At 41.3% G+C, this 25,418-nt stretch overlaps 1 protein-coding gene across 6 annotated transcripts in view; it reads left to right on the forward strand.

Moving 5' to 3' along the window:
- Positions 1 to 25,418, forward strand: part of JARID2 (jumonji and AT-rich interaction domain containing 2) — a 281,067-nt gene that overhangs the window by 150,306 nt on the left and 105,343 nt on the right. For 3 of the 6 annotated variants that reach the window (XR_004184202.1, XM_031666928.1, XM_031666930.1), the window contains exon 3: positions 16,103 to 16,244. The exons of 1 other annotated variant lie outside the window; for it this stretch is intronic. Coding sequence is in view for 2 of the 5 variants with exons in the window: in XM_031666928.1 (XP_031522788.1) it covers positions 16,103 to 16,244 (142 nt within the window). In the remaining 3 variants the exon portion in view is untranslated. Of the gene's footprint in view, positions 1 to 6,502; positions 7,005 to 13,338; positions 15,335 to 16,102; positions 16,245 to 25,418 lie in introns of those variants that run through there. 2 more of the 6 variants (XM_031666929.1, XM_031666931.1) reach the window with 2 other exon arrangements.

The raw sequence follows: 25,418 nt of genomic DNA on the forward strand, positions 1-25,418 counted from the left end.
AATCTGAAGATGAGGTCTTCTACTTCCTAGGAATTTCTCATTTTAATCAGTAAGTGTTGAGATATCATAATTCATTGTAAATTATATGAGCTATTTCTAGTCTAATAATTTCAAACATAAGGAGATGAAGAGTTCTTTGACACATTTGCCTTTCCCAGAGAACGTTGAATGTTAGGTGCGTTGTACGTAGCGTGGGGCTTCCCAGATGAGAGCACCTCAGGCTTACGCAGCCCTGGATTGGCCCTGAGACACCGCTTACTCTTCAACAGCATAAATGCATTGCAGCATTGTGAGAGTTATTGAGATGAGCAAGGCCAATGCAGTGGCTCATGCTCGTAATCCCAGCACTTTGTGAGGCTGGGGTGCCTCGGGAGGATTGCTTCAGGCCTGGGCAACATAGCGAAACACCATCTCCACAAAAAATATAAAAAATTAGCTGGGTGTGGTGGCACCTCCCTGTATGTAGTACAGCTACTTGGGAGGCTGAGGTGGGAGGATTGGTTGAGCCTGGAAGGTCGACGCTATAGTGAACCTAGATCGAGCTACTGGACTGCAGCCTGGGACACAGAGCAAGACCCTGGCTCAAAACAAAACAAAAGATGATCATGACTAAATCTTCTTCTTGAAGGAACATGACAGTTGAGTAAATGTTACCTTCGTACCTTTTGAAATTATATTGGAATAGCACCTGTCAAATGGAAAGAGGAGCAGACGCTGGCTAGGCAGAGGAGAGAATAGTCAGAAAAGGGCACGTGCAAAGGCCTTAAAGCTCCAAGGGTCAAGTAATAGAGAGAATGTGTCAGCTGCCGCACATGCAGGACTCAACCCAGCTACCCCAGTGGCTTCATGCGGTAATTCAGAACCAAAGCATTGCTGATTGATCTATTGCATGGCTCAGGAAACCGATGTAGAATAATTCTTTTTTTTTTTTTTTGAACTGGACATAGAATTTAAACCAGTCAAAGACAAAATAATTAAAACAAGCTACATTTAAATTTTCGCTTCTGTCGTTAATTTGTTGTATTAACCAGCAAACTGTTAGAAGCAAATCGTTGCTTCTGTCATTGGTTTGTTAGTATTAATTTCTAGAAATTACCGGATTACAGATTTGTTAGCCTCCATTTCCAAGTTGCTCTTTTGAAAGATTTTGTCAGTTAATCACACTAGCAGCACATGAGAGTACTACTTTTGTCAGAGTCAGAAATTTGAAAAGGTGATTACTTACTCTTCAGTTTTGACCTATCAGCCTTTTGTTTCAGTGCTTTTTTTTTTGGGGCGGAGGGGATGGAATTTTTGCTCTTGTTGCCCAGGCTGGAGTGCAATGGTGCGATCTCGGCTCACTGCAACCTCCAGGAGTCCTGAGTAGTTGGGACTACAGGCACACGCCACCTTGCCCAGCTAATTTTTTGTATTTTTAGTAGAGATGAGGTTTCATCATGTTAGCCAGCATGGTCTCGATCTCCTGACCATGTGATCCGCCTGCCTCAGCCTCCCAAAGTGCTGAGATTACAGGTGTGAGCCACCATGCTCGGCCTAATTTTGTATTTTTAGTAGAGATGGGATTTCTCCATATCGGTCAGGCTAGTCTCTAACTCCCGACCTCAAGTGATCTGCCCACATCAACCTCCCAAAGTGCTGGGATTCCAGGTGTGAGCCACCGCTCCCGGTTCTTTTTTTGAGACTGATTCTTGCTCTGTCGCCAGGCTGGAGTGCAGTGGCGAGATCTCAGCTCACTGCAGTGTCCACTTCTTGGCTTCAAGTGATTTCCCTGCCTCAGCCTCCTGAGTAGCTGGGACTACAGGCATGCACCACCATGCCTGGCTAATTGTTTGTATTTAAGTAGAGACAGGGTTTCACCATGTTGGCCAGGATGGTCTTGATATCCTGACCTTGTGATCCGCCTGCCTTGGCCTCTGTAAGTGTTGGGATTACAGGCGTGAGCCACTGTGCCTGGCCTCAGTGCTTTTAATATACAGTTTTCCTTCTTCACTATTCCTAAGTAGGTAAACAGCTTTTTTTGTGATTCTGGTTCAATTTTACTTTATACTATTAAGTAATGTTTTCAAAATATTCTGAAAAAGGTTGATCATCTTGTTTGACTTGGCATTATTTCTGTGTTCACCTTTTAAAATTCATTAACTGGATCACCTTCAAATATGTTAAGTACATTTTATTATGTGTTTCTTTTTCCAACCAAAAAGCCAACAATATATATTGAACCAAAATTTGGGTATTTTATTACCATAGAAGCTTATGAATGCATGTAGGTAGTCCTATATGTTTAGTGTTTCACAAACCCTTTTACTTGTGTAATTAATTCCCCCAACACCAGTGTTGTCCTTATTTCCATTTAACAGTCGAGGAAACTGAGGCAGAGAGAAGTGTTATGATTTTTCTTAATCATTCTTAATCATAGCCGTGTGTGCTGTGATCCACTGAGGTTTTTAGTGCAAGGTGTTTATCAAATAACTCAATATTTTTTAATTTAAAAAATTCATGGAGAATACAGTAGTTCTCCCATATCCACGGGTGATACATTTCAGTACCCTCAGTGGATGCGTGAAACTGTCGCTGTTACCAAACCCTATATATGCTGTGTTTTTTCCTATACATAAATACTGTACAGTGCAGATCATTCACGTCCGGGCAGGATAGTTCAAGGTTTCAGCATGCTACACAAAATGGTGTGCAATTTAAAACTTATGAATTGTTTATTTTGGGGATTTTTAAATTTAATATTCTCAGACCTTGGTTGACCATGGCTGACTGAAACCTTGGAAATGTAAAACGCAGATAAGGAGGGCTACAGTGTTGTCTGAATTTGAATGACTACATTAATTGTAGTATTAACAACCCGGTTAGTTTCACAAGTTTGCATACTGTCACCCAGTCCAGGTCACCCTACTATGTTCTTGTAATTATTGGTATTATTTTATAATTGTACAGTGTGGCCTTGTCATGTTGGCTATCGGGCCAGCCACATGCGTTACAGAGTTCAGCACTGTTGGTGTTTCAGGAATTACCATGCTTTCTTGGAAAGCGTTCAAGTCAGACTCTGTGTGTACCTAATTCTGGTTGGTATAGTGCCAGCGTATTAACTTTTATTTAAATAAAATTCCAACAAGTAATATTTATTATTACTATACTGCTGCCATAGAATGCCCACACTTTAATGTTTTTGAAAGTCAAATATTAGCACAGTAGATCACCTTTCTGCATTGACTTCTATCACACCCTGTGTGATATGGTCAATACTACATAATTTCATCCAAATAATACAGAAATATCATTACAAATACATGGCTAATGCTGTGTGACTATTAAAATTCTATATTATGTGAAATTATCTGGCACCATAATCTTGTACTCTCTTCTATCACACGACAGTCCACACCACCCTACCCCTCTTTTGTGATTAGCAGTTTTGGGGTAATTATTAATTGTATGGTACTGAAATACGTAGGCACCAACTGGGGTTGGTCCTGGGGTTGAGGTGATAATTAGGTGGATGGCAGCCATGAACCTAGTTGGCTGCATAGAATTTCTGTGAATATGAGATCCCTTCTGAAAATTCTGACTTCTCCTGAATTAGAGGTCTCTCTTGTGACATGTTATAGAAGGTCTTTAAACATTTTGAGATTACAGTGGTGACATTACTGGGGCAAAATCAAAAGTTGACACCTGCTTTGGAAACTGATTTGCCATTCATCTTGTAAATTTGAACATTTGCATATCCAAGGATATCTACCACTTCCATTCCTACATATCTAAGAGAAACTCTAGTGCATGATTTCCAGGAGACTTGCAGAGAGGACTTGCAGTATGGTTCATGATAGCAATAAACTAGAAGCACCTTAGATGCCCTTGGACATGAGAATCATGGTGGAATACCCACCATTCATCGGTTGTGTAGTAGTATAACTACTCCATTTGTATAATAATGAAAAATCGGTAGGCAAGAGATATAAGCAAGGTTGTGGATAGATCTTAGTGACTTGATGTTGAGTTGGAAAAAGCCCAAGTCCCATTGGAACTGTTTTGTTAAGTTTATAATCAAATGCAGTGAAACAAAGTGCTATTTGTATATGTTTATGTTATAATATTAAAAAGTTAGCACATAGGCAAGGCTTTAGGTTATGTTTGAGTAGTTGGGTTTGGCTGCGGGTTCACAGATACTCTTTATATCCTTCAAAATTAAAGTGGACTGATTGTCCAGAGGACTTTCGTTTAAGATTTATGACTTGCTCTGATATTCCACTATTGAAACTTAGATGGTGGTGCCTTCGTCCTATTAATGAACATGGATGGAGCAAAGAAGAGTTCTTCCCCAGTCTTTCCACCCTCTCCTCTTTCTTATCTTTAAGTATTTCAAGTTGTGTTGTTATGCCTAAATGGAATCTATTTCTTAGTGTTATTCTTGGCCTTCCAGAGGATGCTGTAAGTCTAATATGGTAGTTTGCATGTTTCTTCTTTACTGGGGGACCAACATTTCATCTAAACAGGCTAAAACTTACGGGTATTCTCAACGGAGAGTTTTGTTAAGTCTCCTTCCCGGCCAGACAGACACAGAACTGACTTGCATGTACTGTAGTTTAGGAAATATTGCCTGCATGATCGGGAAGTAATGATGATGGGTAGGCTTTTCTTATTTCTTAAAATTTAAATACCTGTTTCTCTTTAGTTGACTAGAAGAGAAGGAAGCAGTGGAGATAGGAAAGGGGCAGATAGCATTTATTACTGCTGATACCTGTGTGCACTCTCAGTGTGTGAGTGACAGAACTAGGGGTGTTCAGGAAAACCACTAATCATACATGATTCTGAAACTTCATTTCTGGCCAACTGTTTATGTCTCAGGGTTTCTACTTTTCTTATTAACCTTGCTAAGAATTAGCATACATCAGAATATCTGCCTCAGGTCTCCTTTCCAGTTCTCTGCTTTGGGTGCTGTTGATCGCTGAAGGAGCCAAAAGACGTGTCCCAGTAGAAGGAAGAGGAAAAAGGCCGAATAGTCATCCCCTGAATGTCCTTTAATTGATTCTGTATGACTTATGCTGCAGTGGGATGCATGCCAAACCCTTGTTCACTGTTAACAGGAACATGCTGCACTGTAGAGCACTAAATAAGGGTCTGCTCTGGGGACTCACCCTGGGGGCTCCCCTGGGAACCATTGGAGAGCAACTCTTTTCCAGCCCTCTATGTTCTGTAGGGAGTTGTGTATTGAGGTGACCCCACCCCTTCTTCCCCAGTGCCACTGGATTCTCGGATAGCCTCCTGTCTGTTGAGACATAGGAGCTAGCTCTGTGACCTTTGCTAAGAGACAAACTTGTTTTTAGCCACAGCTTCATCATCTGTTAAGTGGGGGAATTGTAGGAGAGTATCCCTGAGGCCCTATGTGTTATTCTGATTTTAAAGTGGTGGATATCAACTGGACACTAAGGAGGACCATATTCTACCCTCCTGATGTCCCTGTGTATGTGTGTTTGTATATGTATGTGTGTATATATTGATGTTTATATATTTTTGATGTAAGAAGTTCTGGCATGTACATGAGCTTGAATGATTTACAAAACAAGAGTTGGCCATTGTGGAGAGAATATCCAATTGGCCTTGATTGCTTGCTAGCCTGGGTGACTTCACTCCTGAGCAAAGTTGACATCTACCTTCAGGGTTTTCGTGAGGTATAAATAAGTTACTGTGTGTGTAGTATGAGAACCCAGAAGGGCCTAGTTAGATGGTTCAACAACTAGGAAACAAGAAGCTGGAAGTATTAGTAAGGCATGTTTCCAGTTCCTCTGAATGCATCTCAGGAAAACTTCCAGGGCTATGTGGGCTTGGCCACCGTCTCCTCCCCTTGGAAGGGCATGAAGAGAGGCGTGTGGTAGTGTTGAGAGCATGTGTTTTGGACATTATCATTGCTGGTTGAAGTTCAAAGGCTTCAAGAGAATTGACTTTAAAAATCAAAAAGCTATAACATATGAAAGGAGATGTGTACTCCAGTTGTCTGAGGCCAGGGAGCTGGCCAGCCCTCAGTTGGATTCCTGCCTTTTTCACCCCTCCCAGCAGCTGCCAGACCACAGAGCCGGTTCTGTGAAAGATCCTCAAGAAACAATGAGAGAAAACAGCTTCTGTTTGATTAGATTAGATCAATTTATGTGCCTCAGGGAGGGGCCTGCGCAGGGCAGGGGGAGGCGTGCCCCTGTGTTGTTGGTGGGGCAGCGGTGGCCCATGCGGTCACTTCATAAGTAATGAGGCTCCGTGGAAGCTGGAATTGGAGGGAGGGGGAGGGCGGGCTGGAGGAGGAGCATGTGGAAGGAGATTTCTGCAGTCTGTCTGGAGAGCTGCCCAGGTTTCCCAGCCAAAAAAACAAATAAAAATAAATAAAAGGCAAGTGCTGAATGACACAGATTATGATATTAAAAAGGGATGCCATTGAAACTGCGCCCTGGAGCCCGCTGTCCTTGGGGGTGGGGTGTGCTTGGCAATGGGGTGGGGGCATCTGACCGGCTGGGGACACAAAAGTGTGCACAATTAAACTGTGAATGTCCCCCTCCCCCCCATATGTCAGAAATTCTATACTTCGGATTTGTCTGCATTGCAGGTTGGGGAAATGGCAGGATGAAAAGCTAGTGGCTCTTTTCCTTTTTCTCATTTTAATTTATCAGGGTAGGGGGAGCCAGCCGGAGACCCCTCCTCTTTGGTGTTCGATTCCCTCCCATGCACATAAATAACCTTCTCTCCTGGCTGCCTCCCCTCCCCCTCGGCCCCATTGCTGTTCTGGCCGTCCTATTGCCGCGCGGAATCTGCACTGCCGCTTGCTTATTACGTACAGGGGAGGATTGTTGACAAGTGCTCCGGAGCCTGCCTCACTGCGCTCTTCCTCCCTCCCTCCCTCTGTCCTTCTTCCTCTCTGTCTCTCTGCAATGATCCGGCTCTGAGGATGGCTGCTCCACGGGTCTGTCAGGTGCAGTTTTTGGTGGCTTATCTTGAGGAACCTGGGATAGAAGGTCTGTTCCTATAAATAAAAGACAAACCAAATAGCTCTAGATTTGTTTCAGGCTGGTATGGCTTTTGTTGGAGAAATAGGCCTTTGTGGGTTTCCCTGCTGGGGTCCTGATTAAATCCATTGTGGATGGCAAGGTGCTATATATATATATGAGAGACTATGTAAAAAGTGTTGCGATTTGCTTAATATTAATATTCTTTTAGCTTTGATATCCTCCCTAGGGGCAATGGTGGCTCCTGCAAAGGCACTGTGGAAATTTACAAGAGAGAATTAATGTCGCTCTTAAAGCATTAAGCTCTGTTGACCATTTTGGCCAAATCTGCAGTTTCAGTCAGGCTTGTATGAATGTAGACATTTCTCTGGAGACTGAATGCCATCCAGCTATAGCTGGTCCCTTTTATTTTATTTCCAATTTATTTGATCATTTCCCAGCATTTAAAAATAAATGTTTGATTAAAGTTAATTAGTTCATCCTCACCATAGCTCTGGTTTCCTTCATAAACAGCATGTTTGCTTTCATTTCCATTAATCCTTTCTTTTTCTACCTCCATCTTCTTTCCTTGAAAGATGGAGGAAACTGAGGCAAATAGAGTCTGAGATCTGAAGTGATTCTAGATTGAGACCTAAAAGCTTTAAACTTCCAGTGCTCTTGATTCTTCTCCCGAATTTCATGCATTAATTCATGTCTGTATTACTGTCTGGAAACACAGATGATTTTGAGGAACCTTCAATGTTTGGTGCCTCAAATCTTAGCAGATTCCATAGCCACATTCCTATAGTGATGCTTTCTGTACTGCTTCCATGCATTATATTTCAGTAGTGGAAAGAATGCTTCTCTGGTAGGCAGTAGGCCTTTCTAAAGTTATTTGTTGTCAGCAGGTTTTTTGTTTTTTTACTTTGAATGGACTACTTAATCCTTTCTGAATATATTCATCTGAAAAGTGGGAGGGCAGTTGATTTCTTGATATGTGAGTGAGGTAATAAGGAAACTGGGTAACTACTGTCCCTCCTAGTCATGCTACAAAGAAAACAGAACTTAGAACTTCCAAGAGATTCCTTTTATCCTAGGGAATGAAGGCAGCCCGGAGAGGTTTCAGGGCAAAGGGTGTGGCTGTTTATTTATGTACAAATTATGGTGTCAATCAGGACACAAAGTTTGTGGAGCTTTGCCCGTTTATCATTACAGATTAGTACACAAACCGGTAACTTTATGGCACTTGTCGATTGAGTAAAAGCAGCAGCTTTGCCTGTCATTGGAGAGCCTGGCTCAGATTGGATAGCTGGTTTCTTTTGGTACCTTACATTTGTGGGGTAAAGATGATAGGAAGCTTTAGAGACCTAAATACATACACACTTGTAATTACTTGAAGGCAGAAGAGTATCATTAGCTATCTGTGAACGTGCTGTGTTCATGGACATCTCCCTTTGAGGAGTGCAAATTCTGTGAGATGAGAAATCAGATTTGGGCCTGTCAGTTTATCTGAACACAGGACTTTCCACATGTTGGGCTCATTTATCTGTCTTAGAAAAAATTCTCAAAAAACAAAAAAAATGCCCTTGTATTGCCGTCTCCTTCTTGGAACTGAGTTCCCTTGCTCTGCAGTGGTGCCATTGTTCTGCCGCTCATGGTTACACACCAGCCTAAGTCCACTGTTGCCTTGAGTCAGTTTCCTTCTGTCGGCGGCTTTTGACCTTGGAGGTGGTCAGTTGTGGGCCCTCTGTGGTGTGGAATTCTTTTCTTGAGCTGATGGAAGCTCGAGTTGCATATCCTAGGGGATTCCAGGGGTTTATGTTGTGGAGGGTAGTTATAACTAGGGTGTCTGGTGGGTGTGTGTTTGACTGTGTTGTCAGTGTAAAATTAAAAGGGCATTGAGATGAAGTGTGGACCCAGAGCAGTTACGGCCTGGGATAGAGTAGCCATGGCATTGGACACAAAACTAGAACTGCTGATTGTAGAGCATCGTGGGTGTTTATAATTCAGTCATTATTATTATTCTAGGTTCTGCACTTGTTCTGATTGTTATAAAGGTCATATTAAGGATGAAGAAGGAGTGAAGAGGGGAAGAGAATAGGGAGGATGAGCTCTTGCCCCAAAGAACTAAAAGGGAGTTGTGCCAAAATGAGCAGTACATTATGTTCACAGTGGTGATCATCAGAGTTTAAATAGCTTCTGGGCTGGTTGGGAAATCTTTCCTGAAGATTGCGGCTCTTTGTTTTTGTGAGAGGTTTTGTGTTGAATAAAGTTAAACTGTCAGCCTTGTCTGTTTTTATTTATTTTCGTTGGAGCCTCTTAGTGAGCAGTGTTTTCTGTCCCCCTGGGATTGTTGGTTAGGATGTGCGAAGGGGAGATCTTTTGTCTTTTGGTGGTTCTCAATCATTTGGGGTCTAGGTAGCCAGAATAGGGCCCATTCTAGTAGTAGCAGTGTTCTGCCTACCTCTTCCTCTGAGCAAATAGGACATGTCTGCTAGGCTTGTTCTTTGTAGCTCAAGGCATTTATTGCCTTCTGGGGCCCAGGGTCCCATCTTTCCCAAAGGCAGTCATTTACTTGGTTCTGAAATAGGAAAAAAAAGGATGGAGTCAGGCATTTTTCTTACCTACCCAGTGACCCAACTTTTCCGTGTTAATAATGACCACCGTGTCAGGTCTTAGTATCTAACACTTTCTCAAAAAATTGTGCATGCAAAAGAGATATAGATTGTTGAAGGTATGTCAAGGTATAGATTCTGGTGGTGGTGAGAGAGCTCTTGTGAGATTGTTGATTTACAAATCAGTATTTACATCTGTTTTTGCAGGGGTTAAATGTAACAAATATGTCCCCTGTGTCCACCCATTCATCCTCCCCATTCCTGCCTCCAAATCTTAGGACTGTTTTAAGGGGTGATGGGTGGGGTGTTTTTGGATTGTCTTTTCTTGACTGGAATGGGAAATCTCCATAGCTGATTTGATAGTAGACAAAGGGGAGCCCTAGTCGGCTCAGGGGCTGGTCTCATGAGGGAAAGGGATAATTATTTTCCATAAGCCGAGGTATGAAACCACTTTCATTTGCGCCTCGTTGACCACAAGTGTGCCACCGCCATCCTGCCTCGTGGCTGGCATTTGTTCTCAGCCACACCAGTGTGTTGATCTGGTGAGCATGTCAGTGGACAAGCCTGGGCTGTGCTCTGCAGACCCTGTGCCCTCTCTCCCCTCTCTCTGGAGCTCTGTGCTCCACTGGAAGCTTCACATACTGACCTGCATGTGTACAGTGGTGTACAGTGGTGGGCATACTGACCATGCCAAGCAGGCGCAAAGCCAAATCCACCCTGGCATCGGAATGCCTACCCTGCTTAAAAAGCATTTCATTTTTTTTTCTCTTTGCAAAACCTGAGTGAACATAACATTTATTTTTCACTATCAATGGCAACAAACCATGCATTCTGATGACCTCAGAGAGGGCCCTACCTCAGCCATAGGAGCTGCTTTTATAATTTTTCTATCAACTTAAAGTGCTGCAAATACACACACACACACACATACACACACACACACAAATTACTGCTGAAAATGAAAGCTCTCTTTGGATGCTTGACTGTTTGATATGTAATGTGATAACCTTGTCTCACAGTGACAGGGTGACAGACGGCATTGGCTCTATGATACAGAATTACCTTTTGTGCATCTTTTCTACAACAAAGCTACATACATTGACTCACCCTAATATGCTAATGACTTTGGTGTGCTCCAGATGTTTTAGAAGCCCTGAAAGAGCCTCAAAGCCCTCCTTGTTTTTCCTTTCTTTTTAACCCTTCTTTTGGCATTGCTTTTGTGGAATAGAGCCATCGGCTTTTCCTTTGGTTTTCTATTGTCATGTATGTGTAGCTATTGAGAGAGGACCGGTAAAACTTCTTTGTGTCTAAAACATCATAAAATGATAGAGGCTACATGCTCTAGCCCCCCCCCCCCCCTTTTTTTTCAGATATTAGAAAAGAATTGTCTTCTGTCCATACATTTGTGTTCCAAAATCTGTCGTTCTCTTCGGTTGCTTTCGAAGTTCCTTCAGCTAAAGGAATCTTTGGCCTAATTTGTGTTTCAGTTTTCCCAACACCCATCATATAAGGCAAGAGGGAGATGGCCATACACTATTATCTCCAGTTTCCAAGAACAACAGGAATTCCTATTCCATTTTGATGCTGCTGTTCCAGACTCAGAAAGAAGCCTGTTTTGTTGTATTGTTTTGTGCGGTCTTTTCATTTCTTGCTAATTTGGGAGATGGGGTGAAAAGCTCCTGAGTGTGCAGAGCTGCTGATGGCAGGGTTCTGTTGTGTTCAATTTCTTTAGAGTTCTCGGCTGCACAAATGGACACTGCCTTGTGGCTAAATGGTCTTGGATCCCAGACGCACTTCTCCCGTCAGCTGATGGTGACTAGCTGAGGTTGCAGGCACAGTAACCAAGCCGCCTTTACTGCAATGATTTACAATTTTCAGCTCATATTTATTGCTTTTGTGAAAGACAATAGACATGGTTTAATTTAAGTTCAACCTACTGAATATTAATAGAGGAGAACAAATGCTAATGGGATAGACTGAATCTTTGGGCCATTCATTCAATTTCCCCTGTTTAACCTCCTCTCCCCAACAAAGGTTTGTATTGGTCGGGGTGGGGGAGGGGGTTGGAAAAATAAAAACGGTTTGAGTGTGTGAAGGAGGGGATGCCATTTCATTATTTATCGTTGACTAAAAATAATAATTTTAACAATTGGTGGCAGGGCTTTGTTAGGGGAAAGAAAAGGCAGCACATTAGCTTGGCTAATGTTGTAATAATGACTCTGTTGCCCTGTGGCATCGTATTCCGTCTTGCTGACCTGGCCCTCCTGGATTGGGCAGGCTGTATAACTGGGCTTTGAACATTCAAAATGAAATGTTGTAGCCAGTACAGTGGAGATTGATTGGGGCGGTTGGTGGGGGGGTGGGGGTGGGGTTAGATGAAGCCCAGGTTTATTCAACCATGTAGGCTGTCTGACTATAAATAAATGTAAATGTTTTCTGGACTGCTATATACAGAATGGAAGTACTCAAATTGCAAAAGTTGATCATGTGCAGAACAAAGTCAGTCTTACGCCTTCATAAGGGCCAGTAAAATCTATGGTCCTGGCCAGGCGTGGTGGCTCATGTATGTAATCCTAGCACTTTGGGAGGCTGAGGCAGGCGGATCACAAGTTCAAGAGATCAAGACCATCCTGGCCGACATGGTGAAACCCTGTCTCTACTAAAAATACAAAAATTAGCTGAGCATGGTAGCGAACGCCTGTAGTCTCAGCTACTCAAGAGGCTGAGGCAGGAGTATCGCTTGAACCCAGGAGGCGGAGGTTGTAGTGAGCCAAGATTGTGACACTGCACTCCAGCCTTGTGACAGAGTGAGACTCTGTCTCAAGGGGAAAACAACAACAACAAAACCAGAACACACAATAAAAAAACCTATGGCCCTTTAGTTTGTATAAAGGCAGTTCCTTATGTATGGGCCCCATTTTATGAATCTGGAACGAGAATGTGATTCAGGAAACCCCATGTCTTCTCTAGTTCAGATACTCATTGCAATCCTCAGAATGGTGGAAAACTCGGAGTTCTCTGAAGATTTAGTTTGATGAGGGCCTGGAACAATGGAGTCAGTACTTTGATTTCTTTTTGCTCAGTCATGCCTTATCAGAGTAGCCTTATCTGTTTTGCATTTTGTGCACATAAAATCGTTTAATATTCCTAGGTATTTTTCATGTGTAAAATCTTCGTAAAATTACCCCTAATTTTTACTTAGGCAGTTGTTTTGCAGGGTGAGAGGGTGGTTGGGGAGAGCATATACGTCTCTTTACATTTATGCTTCTTAGACATGCACATTTTTTCCAACCTGTTCCTTTTTTGAGTCTTTATTTGCCACGTTAGCTGATTCTTGTAACTCTGTGACATTTTGCAGGCAAGCGTCTTTTTTTTTTTTTTTTTTTTTTTCTGCAAAATTACTGGGAAAAGGTACATGTGGCCATGTGTGGTTTTCACTCCTGTAATTCTAACACTTTGGGAGGTTGAAACAGGAGAGGATTACTTGAACCCAGGAGTTTGAGACCAGCCTTGGCAACAAAGCAAGATCCCATGTATTGAAAAGAAAGAAAGAAAGAAAATTAGTGGGGCGTGGTGGTGCACACTTGTAGTCCCAGCCAGTCGGGAGGCTGAGATAGGAGGACTGCTTGAGCCTAGGAGGCTGAGGCTGTTGTGAGCATGTCACTACACTCTAGCATAGGTGACAGAGCAAGACCTTGTCCCTCCGCCCCCACTGCCCCCCCCCCCCCCCAAAAAAAAAAAAAAAACAACCCAGAGCAGCCAAAGCAGCATCAGTGTCACCTGGGAATGTGTTAGAACAGGAGACACTTGGGGGGTGATTCACATGTATGCTCCAGTTTGAGAAGCACTTCTCTTTACAGTCATCCAGATTCTTTTGACAGCAAAGCTGTCAACAAACAGCTTAACTTTTTTACAGTAGTCCACTGCTAAATCATTTGTTCAGTCATTCTTTCATACATTCACCTCTTATTCAGCTAAGACTTCAGCTGCTGGTATGTACCAAAGGGTATAGGAGCCTTTCCCAGTCTTCCTGAGCTGCGCCTAGTCCTTGTTTAGTTTCTTTTTGATACCTGTATAGCTCTTCTTCCTCCTTGTCCTCTTCGTCCATCACCGCTACCTGTTTTCAGGCTTACTGCAAATCCCAACTTTCTTGTTCTTGTTTTGGTATTGCAAGCTTGCCGGCTGGCTCCATTGGCTCACTCACTCTCCTCTCCAGCACTTTCTTTTCTTCACTTACTACTGAATAATACATATGTCTGTGTTTGTCTGTCTCTCTTAATTTTAGATTTTGATTAACCTGTATCCCCAGTGCCCTGGCATATGGTATTTGTTAAGCAAATGGATGGATAAATTCAGAATTGATCCCTTTTTTGCTTTCTGTGCTTTATTCTCCATTATGTTAGACATGTGTCTGCAGTCTCAGCTGAGGCAGGAGGATTTCTTGAGCCCAGGAGGTCAAGTCTGCAGTAAGCTATGATTGCGCCACTGCCCTCCAGCCTGGGCAACAGAGTGAGACCCTGTCTTAAAAGCAAAAAGAAAAATTTGAACTCAACTAAGACGATGACATATGTATGATGTCCATCCTCTTTTTTTCCTTCTAAATTTTACGTCTGGGTCTTTAACCAGCATTTTTATTTTCAGTTTTCTATCCGTTTTCTCTGTGATAATTTATCCATCTTCTCTTTTTACAGATAAGATAAATATCTTCCTTGGCCAACTCTAATCTTGGTTAAATGTTGCCTGTATCCTAATTGGGTGGGGGAGGGGATCCCCCCCCCCCCCCCGCACAGTGACACTTGTAATGTGTTCTAACTTAGTGCCCATCAGTAAAGATACGATTTACACTACATATGTAATTTTAGTTTCTGTAGTCATACTCAAAAGTAGGTGAAATCAATGTTAATATATTTGATTTAATCTAATCCAAAATATTTCCACAATTCATATAACATTATCAATGACATGTTACGTTCTGATATTAAATTACAATTAAGTAAAATTAAAATGTATTTCCTCTTCCACACTAGGCATATTTCAGGTGCGCAGTAGCTGCACATGGCTAGTGCCTACTGTAATGGAGAACATGGCTTCAATCTCTGAAACACTGGCCACGCTTTTATCCTTGGATTCTTAGATTTCTATACAGTTGTCTCCTTTTGCCCTCACAGTGCAAACTCCCAGCATTTTCTTTGGGGGTTTTTATACATTTCTATTTCTGTATTGTAGTTACAACTCTTAAAGCCTCATTAGTTGAAGTAAATAACCATATGTTTTATTTTCAACCTTATGTTATCACTCATACTCTGAAATGATGTAAAAATAGATAACTGGGGAAATGCAAGCAGAAACAAGCTAGGTCCCAGGGCTTTGTTGATGTGTACTATGTTCATTCACAGTGTTTATATATTTTTTTAATCAAATACATAGAACACTGTGTTCTACATAGTGTTTAGTACAATTAACAGAAGTCACTTTCTGAGATACTTCAGTCACAAAGACTTAATACAGAGGAATGAAGTGTGCATAAAATTGGTGGAAGGACTAGAAGAGCAAAAATCAAGGGGCCACTCTGTATTTTTGGCTTCTAGATCAATCTCCACAAAACTGCAGATGCTGTGCCAGCAGTGCTGTTACTGCCCAGCTCTGGTTGCCTTCGAGGGTGGTGGCTAGACAGTGGACAACGGGTCTAGTCGCTGTGGACATGAGTATCAGTGGAAGCTTCTTGTTGGCAGAACCTACATTGATGTAAGGGACTCTGAGGCTATTTTATTCTCCCGTTTCCCTATAGTGTGACCTTACTGCTGGTTAAAATACTTCCATATCAGTTACTACATAGCTGCTTTTTAGCCCCCCGAGGGCCCGCAGCTTCTTTCCACATTTTGGTTACTAAAAGCACATTCATGGGCACCAAGACTCCCCTGCTTAGCATCTGCTATCATAGAGAATCCTTATCCTTTGAGATGATCAAAGGCAAATCTGGTTACAATCTAATCTTATAGATGGCTATGAAGGAAAACAAGTGCAGTAGGATTTCTAGTTAATATCTGAGATGTGGCTGCAAAGATAAGGCTGCCTTTTCTTGTGTGGCAGGTACTGGTTCCTGCAGGCAATTCCAGAAAGGATTTCAGTATCTGTAGAGTCAATATTGACCACTTCAACAGTGACTAGTTTGATAACAGATACTCCTTTCTTCCTTTCAACCCTTTAGCCGCAAAAGATGTTTATGTACTCTTTAAAAACGAGTCCTCAAGCATAGCATTACAACTCCAAATTTCTGGTCGGATTTCTTACTGCTGAAATTGTTTCCCTCTTAGGCATTTCACTCTCTTTAAAGGTGTCACATAGAATGAGGTTTTGCTTTTCTCCACCCATTCAAAAGAGATGTGTGCTTTTCAGTTCTCTTGTGTCCACATTCTTGTCTGTCTTCACCAGCGTTGTGTAGGGTTGACTGTGGTAAAGTGCTGCCTCCTGATGTGATGTATTTAAGTGTTTGTCCCCTTTTCTCACCTGTAGGGCTCCTTGGTAATGACCAGTCTAAGGGATTAGGACCAGCATCAGAACAGTCAGAGAATGAAAAGGACGATGCATCCCAAGTGTCCTCCACTAGCAACGATGTTAGTTCTTCAGATTTTGAAGAAGGGCCGTCGAGGAAAAGGTTAGTACCCAAGGCTGCAAATATTGGTACCTTCAACCAGGGACTGCAAACTCAGGTGCCAGTTCTCACCACATGATAATGTGAGCCCACTCACCCAATCTTTTGATTTTCATAGAGGAGCTAGAATTACGAGGTTTCATAACAAATGTCCTGCTTTCTAAGTGTTGTCTAATAATTATAATTAAAAATGGGAAAAAAAAGTACTCTGGACTGAACAACACGTGTTCTTGCTGGCACAGTTAGCCAAAGAGTTGCCAGCTTGTAATGCCTGTCTTAACTGTTCATTTTAATTGATTCTTAGCAGCCGTCATCTTGAGGAATATATATATTAGGTGATGTTTTGCCACTTCTGAAAAGAGATCTTTCTAAAAATTTGAAGAAGTAAATGTGGTGTTTCTGAGACATTTTTTCCTTGTCAGGAAAGCTGAAATTACACTGTGTATTTTTAATCCCTTGCTGTTTAACCAAGTTCCAAGTTAGTAGCTGTGGAATTGGTGCTTAAAACTTAGAACAGCAGTTATTTTTATGTGGCTTTCCTAAATAAGCTTAAGATAGTTTGGTAAGGAAGTTGGCTTTAGTAGTTTGATAAGAGTTTGTGGTTTCATGGTCAAACAGTGGCAGTGACATTTTATAATGCTTTTACTTGGGTGTTTTTGAAACCCTTTGCCTAGTATCTACCGTACTTCATACCTGTTATTTCCTTTTTTCCCCTCTTAGAATTTATATTTCCCTTTGTTCTCTTTATGTTTACCTGGATGACTAGCTTCATGACTTTTTCTTAGAATTTGTTAGTTTCAGAGATTGAAGGAAAAGGAAAAAAAAAACAAAACCCTTGTCTTCCCGTCTGTCTACTCATTCTGGAGAATTTACTTTTCAGAAACAATCTACGTGTGTCTATCTAAAGAAGAACAGAGTAGAGTGAAAAATTAAGAGAAAAGGACAAGATGAGCCATGTGTAGATATTTAAAATTCCTGTTTTCAGGTCTGAAATTTGAGATGCATAGCTCAAAGTCTTTATTTTCTCCATCACGAGGTGTCGTCTTTTAAATAGCCTTTTAACTACATTGAATCTGTATGCTTCTCTCATTTTCTCTTCATCCTCAGCACTTTGTCTTAGAAGATGTCATAAGATTCGTTATTAATATAGTTAGGATCTTCCCGTGTGCTGAGCTTTGTATGTCACTCCTTTAAAAAGAGTGTCTCAGTGATGAACCTGTTATATTACAGATATTCCATAACAAACATTCCCCATTCCAGTTTAAAACATGAATTATCACAAGAGAGTGATTTTAAGGATGTGTAAAAAATTGTGTCAGTAAATATATTGGAATGTGTGATAATATTATCCATGCCTCCAACTTGGGCATCTGGCATGCATCTGGCATCAACTTTCATCTCCATTTGAGGAGCAGAATTCTCTGAGTCTGGGCACCCACCCTTTAGCTCTGTGGCTGGCCATCACCCTCACTTCTGTCTGAGAGCTGGTCAGCATCCAGGTGCAGTGATGTGTGTTGTAGGCTTCATTCTTAAGGAGGGACTCTGTCCCTAACTCATTGTGATTCTCTCAGAAGATAGTGCTGCTAGCTTTCTCTTTGTATCAGACCACAGTGTCATGTGGCACCTGAGTGCAAAGCAGTCATTTAACTGGAATTTTTTAGGGTAGTAGAAAAGAGAAACTCTTTTCAGAGTTGGCTGAAGGAAAACTTAGCCCTGGCAAATCCTTTTTAATTATTCTTGTGTCAATTATCTTACTGAATTAAGGATTCATTGCAACCTGCTAACTTGGTTTTGGTCTCATGAAGGTTTTATGTGGATTAAGGTTTGATAGGCTTGGGTAGATTTTGAGGATGGTCTGGGGCACTCTTGATTATAGGAGAAAGATTTTGTAGCCTTCAAATATGTAGTGTCATTAGGGTATACATTTATTTTTTGTGGGGGTTGAGGGATACAAGAGTCTTGCTCTGTCACCCAGGCTGGAGTGCAGTGGTGCGATCTCAGCTCACTGCAATGTTTGCCTCTTGGATTCAAGCGATTCTCATGCCTCAGCCTCCTGAGTAGGTGGAATTACAGGCACACACCACCATACCTGGCTAATTTTTGTATTTTTAGTAGAGATGGGGTTTTGCCATGTTGGCCAGGCTGGCCTTGAACTGCCGGTCTCAAGTGATCCACTCACCTCCGAAAGTGCTGGGATTATAGGCGTGAGCCATCACACCCGGGCAGGGCATGCATTTCTTGTGGTGTTGCAGGGTATGTAGCAAGCATAAAATGGTAACTTAAAACTTAAGGCCTTAAAGCACTCCTTTGTTTTGATCTTTCAGTATTTAGTGGATTGGGATGAACCCTGCCTTCAAAAGCAGAGTAAATGACTTGGGACCTGAATTTCCAGAGCTTGGGTTGAAACTGTTGAAACTGTAATACATAACCTGTCTTCAACTCACATACAGAATGACTTTTCTAATAGGGTAATGGAATGTGCTGACTCTGAAGATGAGAAGTTGAGTCTAAAGTAACTACCTATAATGGCTATTTTAAAATAGCATTAGTGGATTGTTGAACAGATGCTAATTTTTACTTGTGAGTTTAAAATTTCCTAAACATTATACATGGGAAGAGTTTTTTTTTTTTTTTTCCCCCTCACTCTTGTTGACCAGGCTGGAGTGCAGTGGCACGATCTCACCACAAACTCCACCTCCTGGGTTCAAGGGATTCTCCTGCTTCAGCCTTCGAGTAGCTGGGATTGCAGGCATGTGCCACCATGCCTGGCTAATTTTGTAGTTTTAGTAGATGCAGGGTTTCTCCATGTTGATCAGGCTGGTCTCAAACTCCTTACTTCAGGTGACCCACCCACCTCGGCCTCCCAAAGTGTTGGGATTACAGGTGTGAGCCACTGCGCCCAGCAGGGAAGAACTTTTAAGATTGACCATTTGCATTCTCTTTTGGCCTTTAGACTTTGTAAGAGAAAATACTGATTCTTAAAAATTCATATTGTTGTAGTTTGTTTCGTGTTGCTATAACAGAATAGCTGAGATTGGGTAACTTTAAAAATACAGAAATTTATTGGCTTATGTTTCTGGAGGCTTGGTATTCAAAGACTGAGGGACTGCATCTGGTGAGAGCCTTCTTGCTGCATTATAACTTGGCAAGAGAGCAGAAGAAAGTGCTAAGCTTGGTTTGTGGTTTTTTTTTTTTTTGAAGTTTAGTTTTTAAAGAGATGGGGTCTGGCTCTGTTACCCAGGCTGGAATGTAGTGGTGTGATCATAACTTACTGTGTTCTCTAATGTCTGGGCTGAAGGGATCCTTGTGCCCCAGACTCCTGAGTAGCTGGGACTACAGTCAGTCACATGCCTCCACGCCTGTCTAAGCTTGCATTTATAACAAACCCACTCCCTAGATAGTGACATTATTCCATTCACGAGGGCAGATCCCTCATGATGTAATCACTTCTTAAGATCTCACCCTCTCAGCACTGTTGGATTGGAGATTAAGTTTCCAACATTTGAGCTTTGGGGGGCCACATTCAAATCATATGACAGGGTCCTAATTTATGGACGTGCTTTGGAAAGAGCATTTTCTCTTTTATTTTTTAGAATGATACGAATTGCTAGTTAGCTATTCTTGTACATTTAATTACTCCTACTCTACACATCCTTTTTTTGTGCATGATTTTAGAATCATCAGCAAAATATATGCCTTTTGTCTACAGTAGGGTGATGGGGAAAGGGGAGAAGACTGAGAGGGATTTTACGTGCTTGACTTCCTTCTTACGGAAAATAAAAATCTATGGTGAAGACTGATGCTAGCCTCAGTTCCAACCTTTTCCAGTCTGCTTTTCCAACCTGTACCTTGAAGCAATTACATTTTTCTGATGATGCTAATAACTTGTTTTAATTCTTCAGTTAAAACATCCGTGTATTTACTAAGTGTTATTTTTCTGCAGAAAACCACCCGAGTCAGATATTGCTGTATTTACTGCCAGTGCCTTTACTTGACACTGGGGATCTATCTTCTTAGTGATAGAAACCAGTGGAGTCCAGAGATCTTTAGGGTTTTGGAGTTTTCTCGTTTCTGATTCTCTTCCTCAGAGTTTTTCTTTATAGAGGCAACTATAACAACAACAACAAAAAACTCAAAACCAAAACTGGTATATTTTTACCTAGCCATCGAAAGGTCATCTGAGGTGCTTGTTGACAAAAGGAAAAGCCAGCCCGCTTCAGAATCTCTCTGCTGTGTTTGTGGAAAGGGCAGCCCAAGAAAAGATGACCGGAGAGATTCTGTGCTGGTTGGACCCTGAAGGCTGAGTCTTGTTTTTAGTTCTGGATGTTGTTTTTCTTTTTCTTTTGATCATTGTGGTAGGTGAGGTTGTTTTTTTAATGCTATATTTACATAGTTTATAATTTATATTGTTTAGAATGGAACCATTACAGAGACTTTCGTCCTGTTCTGAATGTGAAGGCGGCCCTGCCTATCTCTCTCATGTTGCCCTTTTGTTCCACTCAGTTCTTCTTGTAAAGTGTGTGTTTGCCGCATCAGTCTCTCAGTATGTGTAGAAACCAGAATGGATGGAGTTTGGTCGTTCGGGGGTAGACTAGTGGTCAGAAACTCTTCGGAAGGATGGTTATGGAGATGAGGATGATTTGTTTGAGGAATGAAAAGACAAAGTGCAATGAATTTGGTGATGGCATTTTTTAGATGTAAGTAAATACGAGATCTGAAATATACGATTCAAAAAAGAGGTCATCTGAGTTGGCCACTAAAATAGAGAGCAAGATTAACTGTTTGTATTTTATCTGTGGGTGAGTGGGGGGAAGAGGGTAGAAAAATTTCAAGAGAATGGTGATTCTTAAGTGGGTCTTATGGAGACTATGGTGCAGCATAAAGAGTATATAGACTGAGGCCAGGCTGTGTGACTTATCAGTGTTTCTTGAACGTTTACTTGTTGTGTAAATCAACAGGTCTTACATAATACAGGTTATATAATATAATATGTCTGGGCCTTAGTTCTCTCATCTGAAATATTTGAATCACAGTAGTAACCGCCTGATGGTGTTTTGTGACCTGAAGGAATTAATTCTTGAAGAGAATTTTGGTGTATTGGTCAGGTGCAGTGGCTCACACCTATAACCCCAGCACTTCGGGAGGCTGAGGTGGGCCGGTCGCTTGAGTCCAGGAGTTGGAGAGACGTGTGTGGGCGATATGGTGAAACTCTATTTCTTCCAAAAAAAAAAAAAAATTAGCTGGGCCTGTTGGCATGAGCCTGTAGTCCCAGCTATAGGAGGGTGAGATGACAGGATCGTTTGAGTCTGGGAGACGGAGGTTGCAGTTAGCTGTGATCACGCCATCACACTCCATCCAGGGGGACAGAGCCAGACTCTGTCTTGAAAAAGATTAAATAAGCGAATAAATAAATAAATAAATAATAATTCTGATGTGCAAACAGTACTCTGTGTGTTAGATGTTAGTGGCCATTGTCAGTATGTGTGACACATGAATTGCTACATGTGAGTATGCACATCCTTTCGAGACTTCTCTGACGTGTTTCAGAGGGTTTTTGAAATACACAAATGATGATTTATATCTTTCCTCTCTGTCAGCCCTACCACAGCCATCTGTAGGCAGATGGAAATGTATGGGTACTCCCTCTTTTGAAGTTACTGAGTCACTGGAAGGACCCTGTGGTGTGTGGTGTAAATTTTCCCTGCTGAGCTTGGTGCTACCTGATGTTTGCCTGAATGGAGCAGGCAAGAGTGGTGGGGTGAGCAGATACCCTTGTGGCTGTTCATACATTAGTCATAGCTTCACCTTAGGGAGAGACCCCCTAGTGTTTAGTGTTGAGATCCCTTGTTAAATACATTCTTTTTTTTTTTGAAAGATGGAGTCTCGCTCTGTCGCCAGACTGGAGTGCAGTGGCATGATCTCGTCTCACTGCACCCTCCGCCCTCCTGGGTTCAAGTGATTGTCCTGCCTCAGCCTCCCGAGTAGCTGGGACTACAGGTGCATGCCATCACACCCAGCTAATTTTTGTATTTTTAGTAGAGACGGGGTTTCACCATGTTGGGCAGGATGGTATCTATCTCCTAACCTCGTGATTGCCCACCTTGCCCTCTCAAAGCGCTGGGATTACGGACATGAGCCACTGCGCCTGGTCAACTATATTCTTTAGAAGAGTATAGTGCTTTTTGTATACTAACACACTTTAAAAACTCTGAGAGTTTCTGTTTAACTAGTACAGAAGTACAGACTCAGTCTCTGCAGGGATGTAACTTTTTTTGTTAAACAAGGAGCTACTGTATTTTAGTTAGGCTTTCGATCCTGCAGGACTTAGTTTAAACACCGTTTGTCCTGTTAGATTGAATTTTGAATGTAAAGAATTTTTGGAAGTGTTTGGATTTCATAACTCAGTGTACTCTGAGATATGACATGCCTCTGGATATAAATACATGTTGAAAGTGGTGAGAATTCTCTCAGGCTTTTAACAGGTATGATATTCACAGCTACATTGCCTGCACTACTGTGTTCCTTATTCTTTTTGGTCTGAGATACTTTGATGGTATAAAATACTTTTTTTACTTCAGGTTTGAAAGGAAGATAAGCCCAGATGTATGTCTTGCTTGATAGCATGCATGAATTGGTGTTATTCAAAGTGAGCATCCTTAAGAATTAGAATTATATTAAATAAGTGCTTAGTTTTTACTCATTCCTGTATCAAAAATAAGTTAGTAGTATAATTTACTATTAAATGCAAAAAAGTGAAAGCAAAAACAATCAGCAAAAGGCTTAACATTTCTCTTAACCCTTGATTTATGTTTAGAAGCTTCCACTGACCAGATTATTTGGAGTTTATTTTGTTGTTACAACCTTGAGATATATTTTATAAATAAGAGAGAAATACTATTTTAATTTTCAGCTTTAGCGTTATCATGGGTGAAATGTACTCTCTACTGCAGAAAGTAAAGAAAATTGAGTAATAGATTATGATGTGGCAATTTTGAACACAAAAGATGTGGATGTAAATATAAAGTAAATATGGGTGAATCTCGCCTATCTGCTGTTTCAAGTTATCTACCTAGTTGCCATGTTTGCTTCTAGTATCATTTTCATTTGCTTTTGCTTGAAGGATTTTAACATTTCTAACATTAGGTCTGCTGTTGATCATTCAGCTTTTGTATGTCTGGGAAGATCTTATTTCACCCACATTAAAAACATGCTTTTATGATAATTGTAGAATTACATGCAGTTATACAAAATACACCTTCATTTCTTATAGATATTTTTGCTGGGTATAAAATTTTAGTTAATGGTCATTCACCATCAGTACTTCAGTGACACTGCTTCACTGTCCCAATGTGCATCATTTCTGATAAGAATCCTGTTGTCATTTTCATAGCTTTGTAGGAGCAATCATTTACCACAATTTTCTTTTGAATTCCTTGTGTCTTGGCAGAGTTTTTATTTCCAGAGCTTGAGATTCATTGAGTGTATTAGTTTTGTAGATTTCATTTTACTATGGAAGAATTGGAGCCATTATTATTTCAAATATTTTTGTGTGCATTAGTCTCCCCGTTGGGGACTTCATTTGCATATATATTACTCCGAAGTTGTCCCATAGCTCATGTGTTTTGTTCCTTTTTTGATCTGTATGTTGCATTTTAGATAGTTTATACACTAGATCTGCTGGTAAGCCTGTTGAATATATCTTTCACCTTAGACATTGTTATTATATTTTAGAAGTTAGAGCCAGCCACGGTGGCTAACTCCTGTAATCCTAGCACTTTGGGAGGCCGAGGTGGGTGGATCACCAGGACAGGTGTTCAAGACCTTCCTGGCCCACATGGTGAAACCCGTCTCTACTAAAAATACAAAAATTAGCTGGGCGTGGTGATGCGTGTTTGTAATCCCAGCTACTCAAAAGGCTGAGGCAGGAGAATCGCTTGAACCCGGGAGGCGGAGGTTGCAGTGAGCCAAGATCGCACCACTGCAATCCAGCCTGGGTGACAAACCAAGACTCCATCTCAAAAAAAAAAAAAAAGTTAGATTTTGGTCTTTTCATAATCTTCAGTGTCTCTAGTAATATGCTTATTCTTTGGTGTTTCTTGAACATGTGGAGTACCGTTATAAGAGATATTTGAGTATCTGTGCTATTTTTGTCTTCCAGTATTTACAAAACAGTTTTGATTGATTAAGTCCTCCTCCTCATCAGTCGTATTTTCCTCCACCTTTGCATGTCTGGTAGCTTTTTATTAGTTGACAGGCATTGTAAATTCTTCTCTGTTTGCTGTGGGAAATGTTCATATTTCTTTACATATTCTTGAGCGTTGTTCTGAGATCTGATTATTAGGGAACAGTTTGATCTGTTTGGATCTTGGTTTCAAGCTTTATTAGGTAGGGCCAAAGCAGTGTTTACTGTGAGGCAATGTTAAGCAAAAACGCTTATGAGTATTTTACTTGATGTCCCATGGATTATGTTTAGCATGTAGCCTAGTAAGAATGGGCACTATTCCTGGTGCTTTTACAATTTGGATACTGTTCCCGCTAATCCTTTCTGGAAATACTTTCTCTTGGGTAGCTTCCTAACACAAGTGTGCTTCTTAGTACTCAGCGGAAGATGTGAGGAGTGCCCTTGGCAGATTCCAGAGTTGTCTGTGTGGCTCTGGCCTCTGCTGTGCTCTGCCTTACACATTCTGTCACCTTGGCCTCCCCTTGTGTTTCTCAACCCCAGCTCTGCTTGCCCTTTCTGTAACCACTGCAGCCTGGACATTCTCTCAGGGCACTGAACTGGGGGGATCAATTGTTTTCCGTCTGGCGGGGATCACAGTATGTTGCTATATGGTGGCCATTGTTTTGTGTGGATTTTTAGCTCTTTCAGGCAGGCAAGAGGTATAAATCCTGTCTAGCTTCGCTAAAAGCGGAAGTTCTTTCTGTTCTTTGAATGTTGAATGAGAGTGAGAGACAGACACATACCATCAGGAAATGGAACTAGCCACAGTCATAGCTTTTCATTTAGTTTTGTTAGTCTTTAAAAAAGAAAAAGGTGAACAGTGTAAGTAAGCCCGGACTCCAAGAAAAAAATTTCAAAATTAATAAACATAAGCATTCAGCCTATAATAAAAATAGTAAACTCCATTCCATAATAAAGCCTGTGACTATTAGAAGTCCTTCTTTGAAGCTATGGAA

This window comes from Papio anubis, chromosome 6 (assembly GCF_008728515.1).
Source record: "Papio anubis isolate 15944 chromosome 6, Panubis1.0, whole genome shotgun sequence".
Classification (NCBI taxonomy): Eukaryota; Metazoa; Chordata; class Mammalia; order Primates; family Cercopithecidae; genus Papio; species Papio anubis.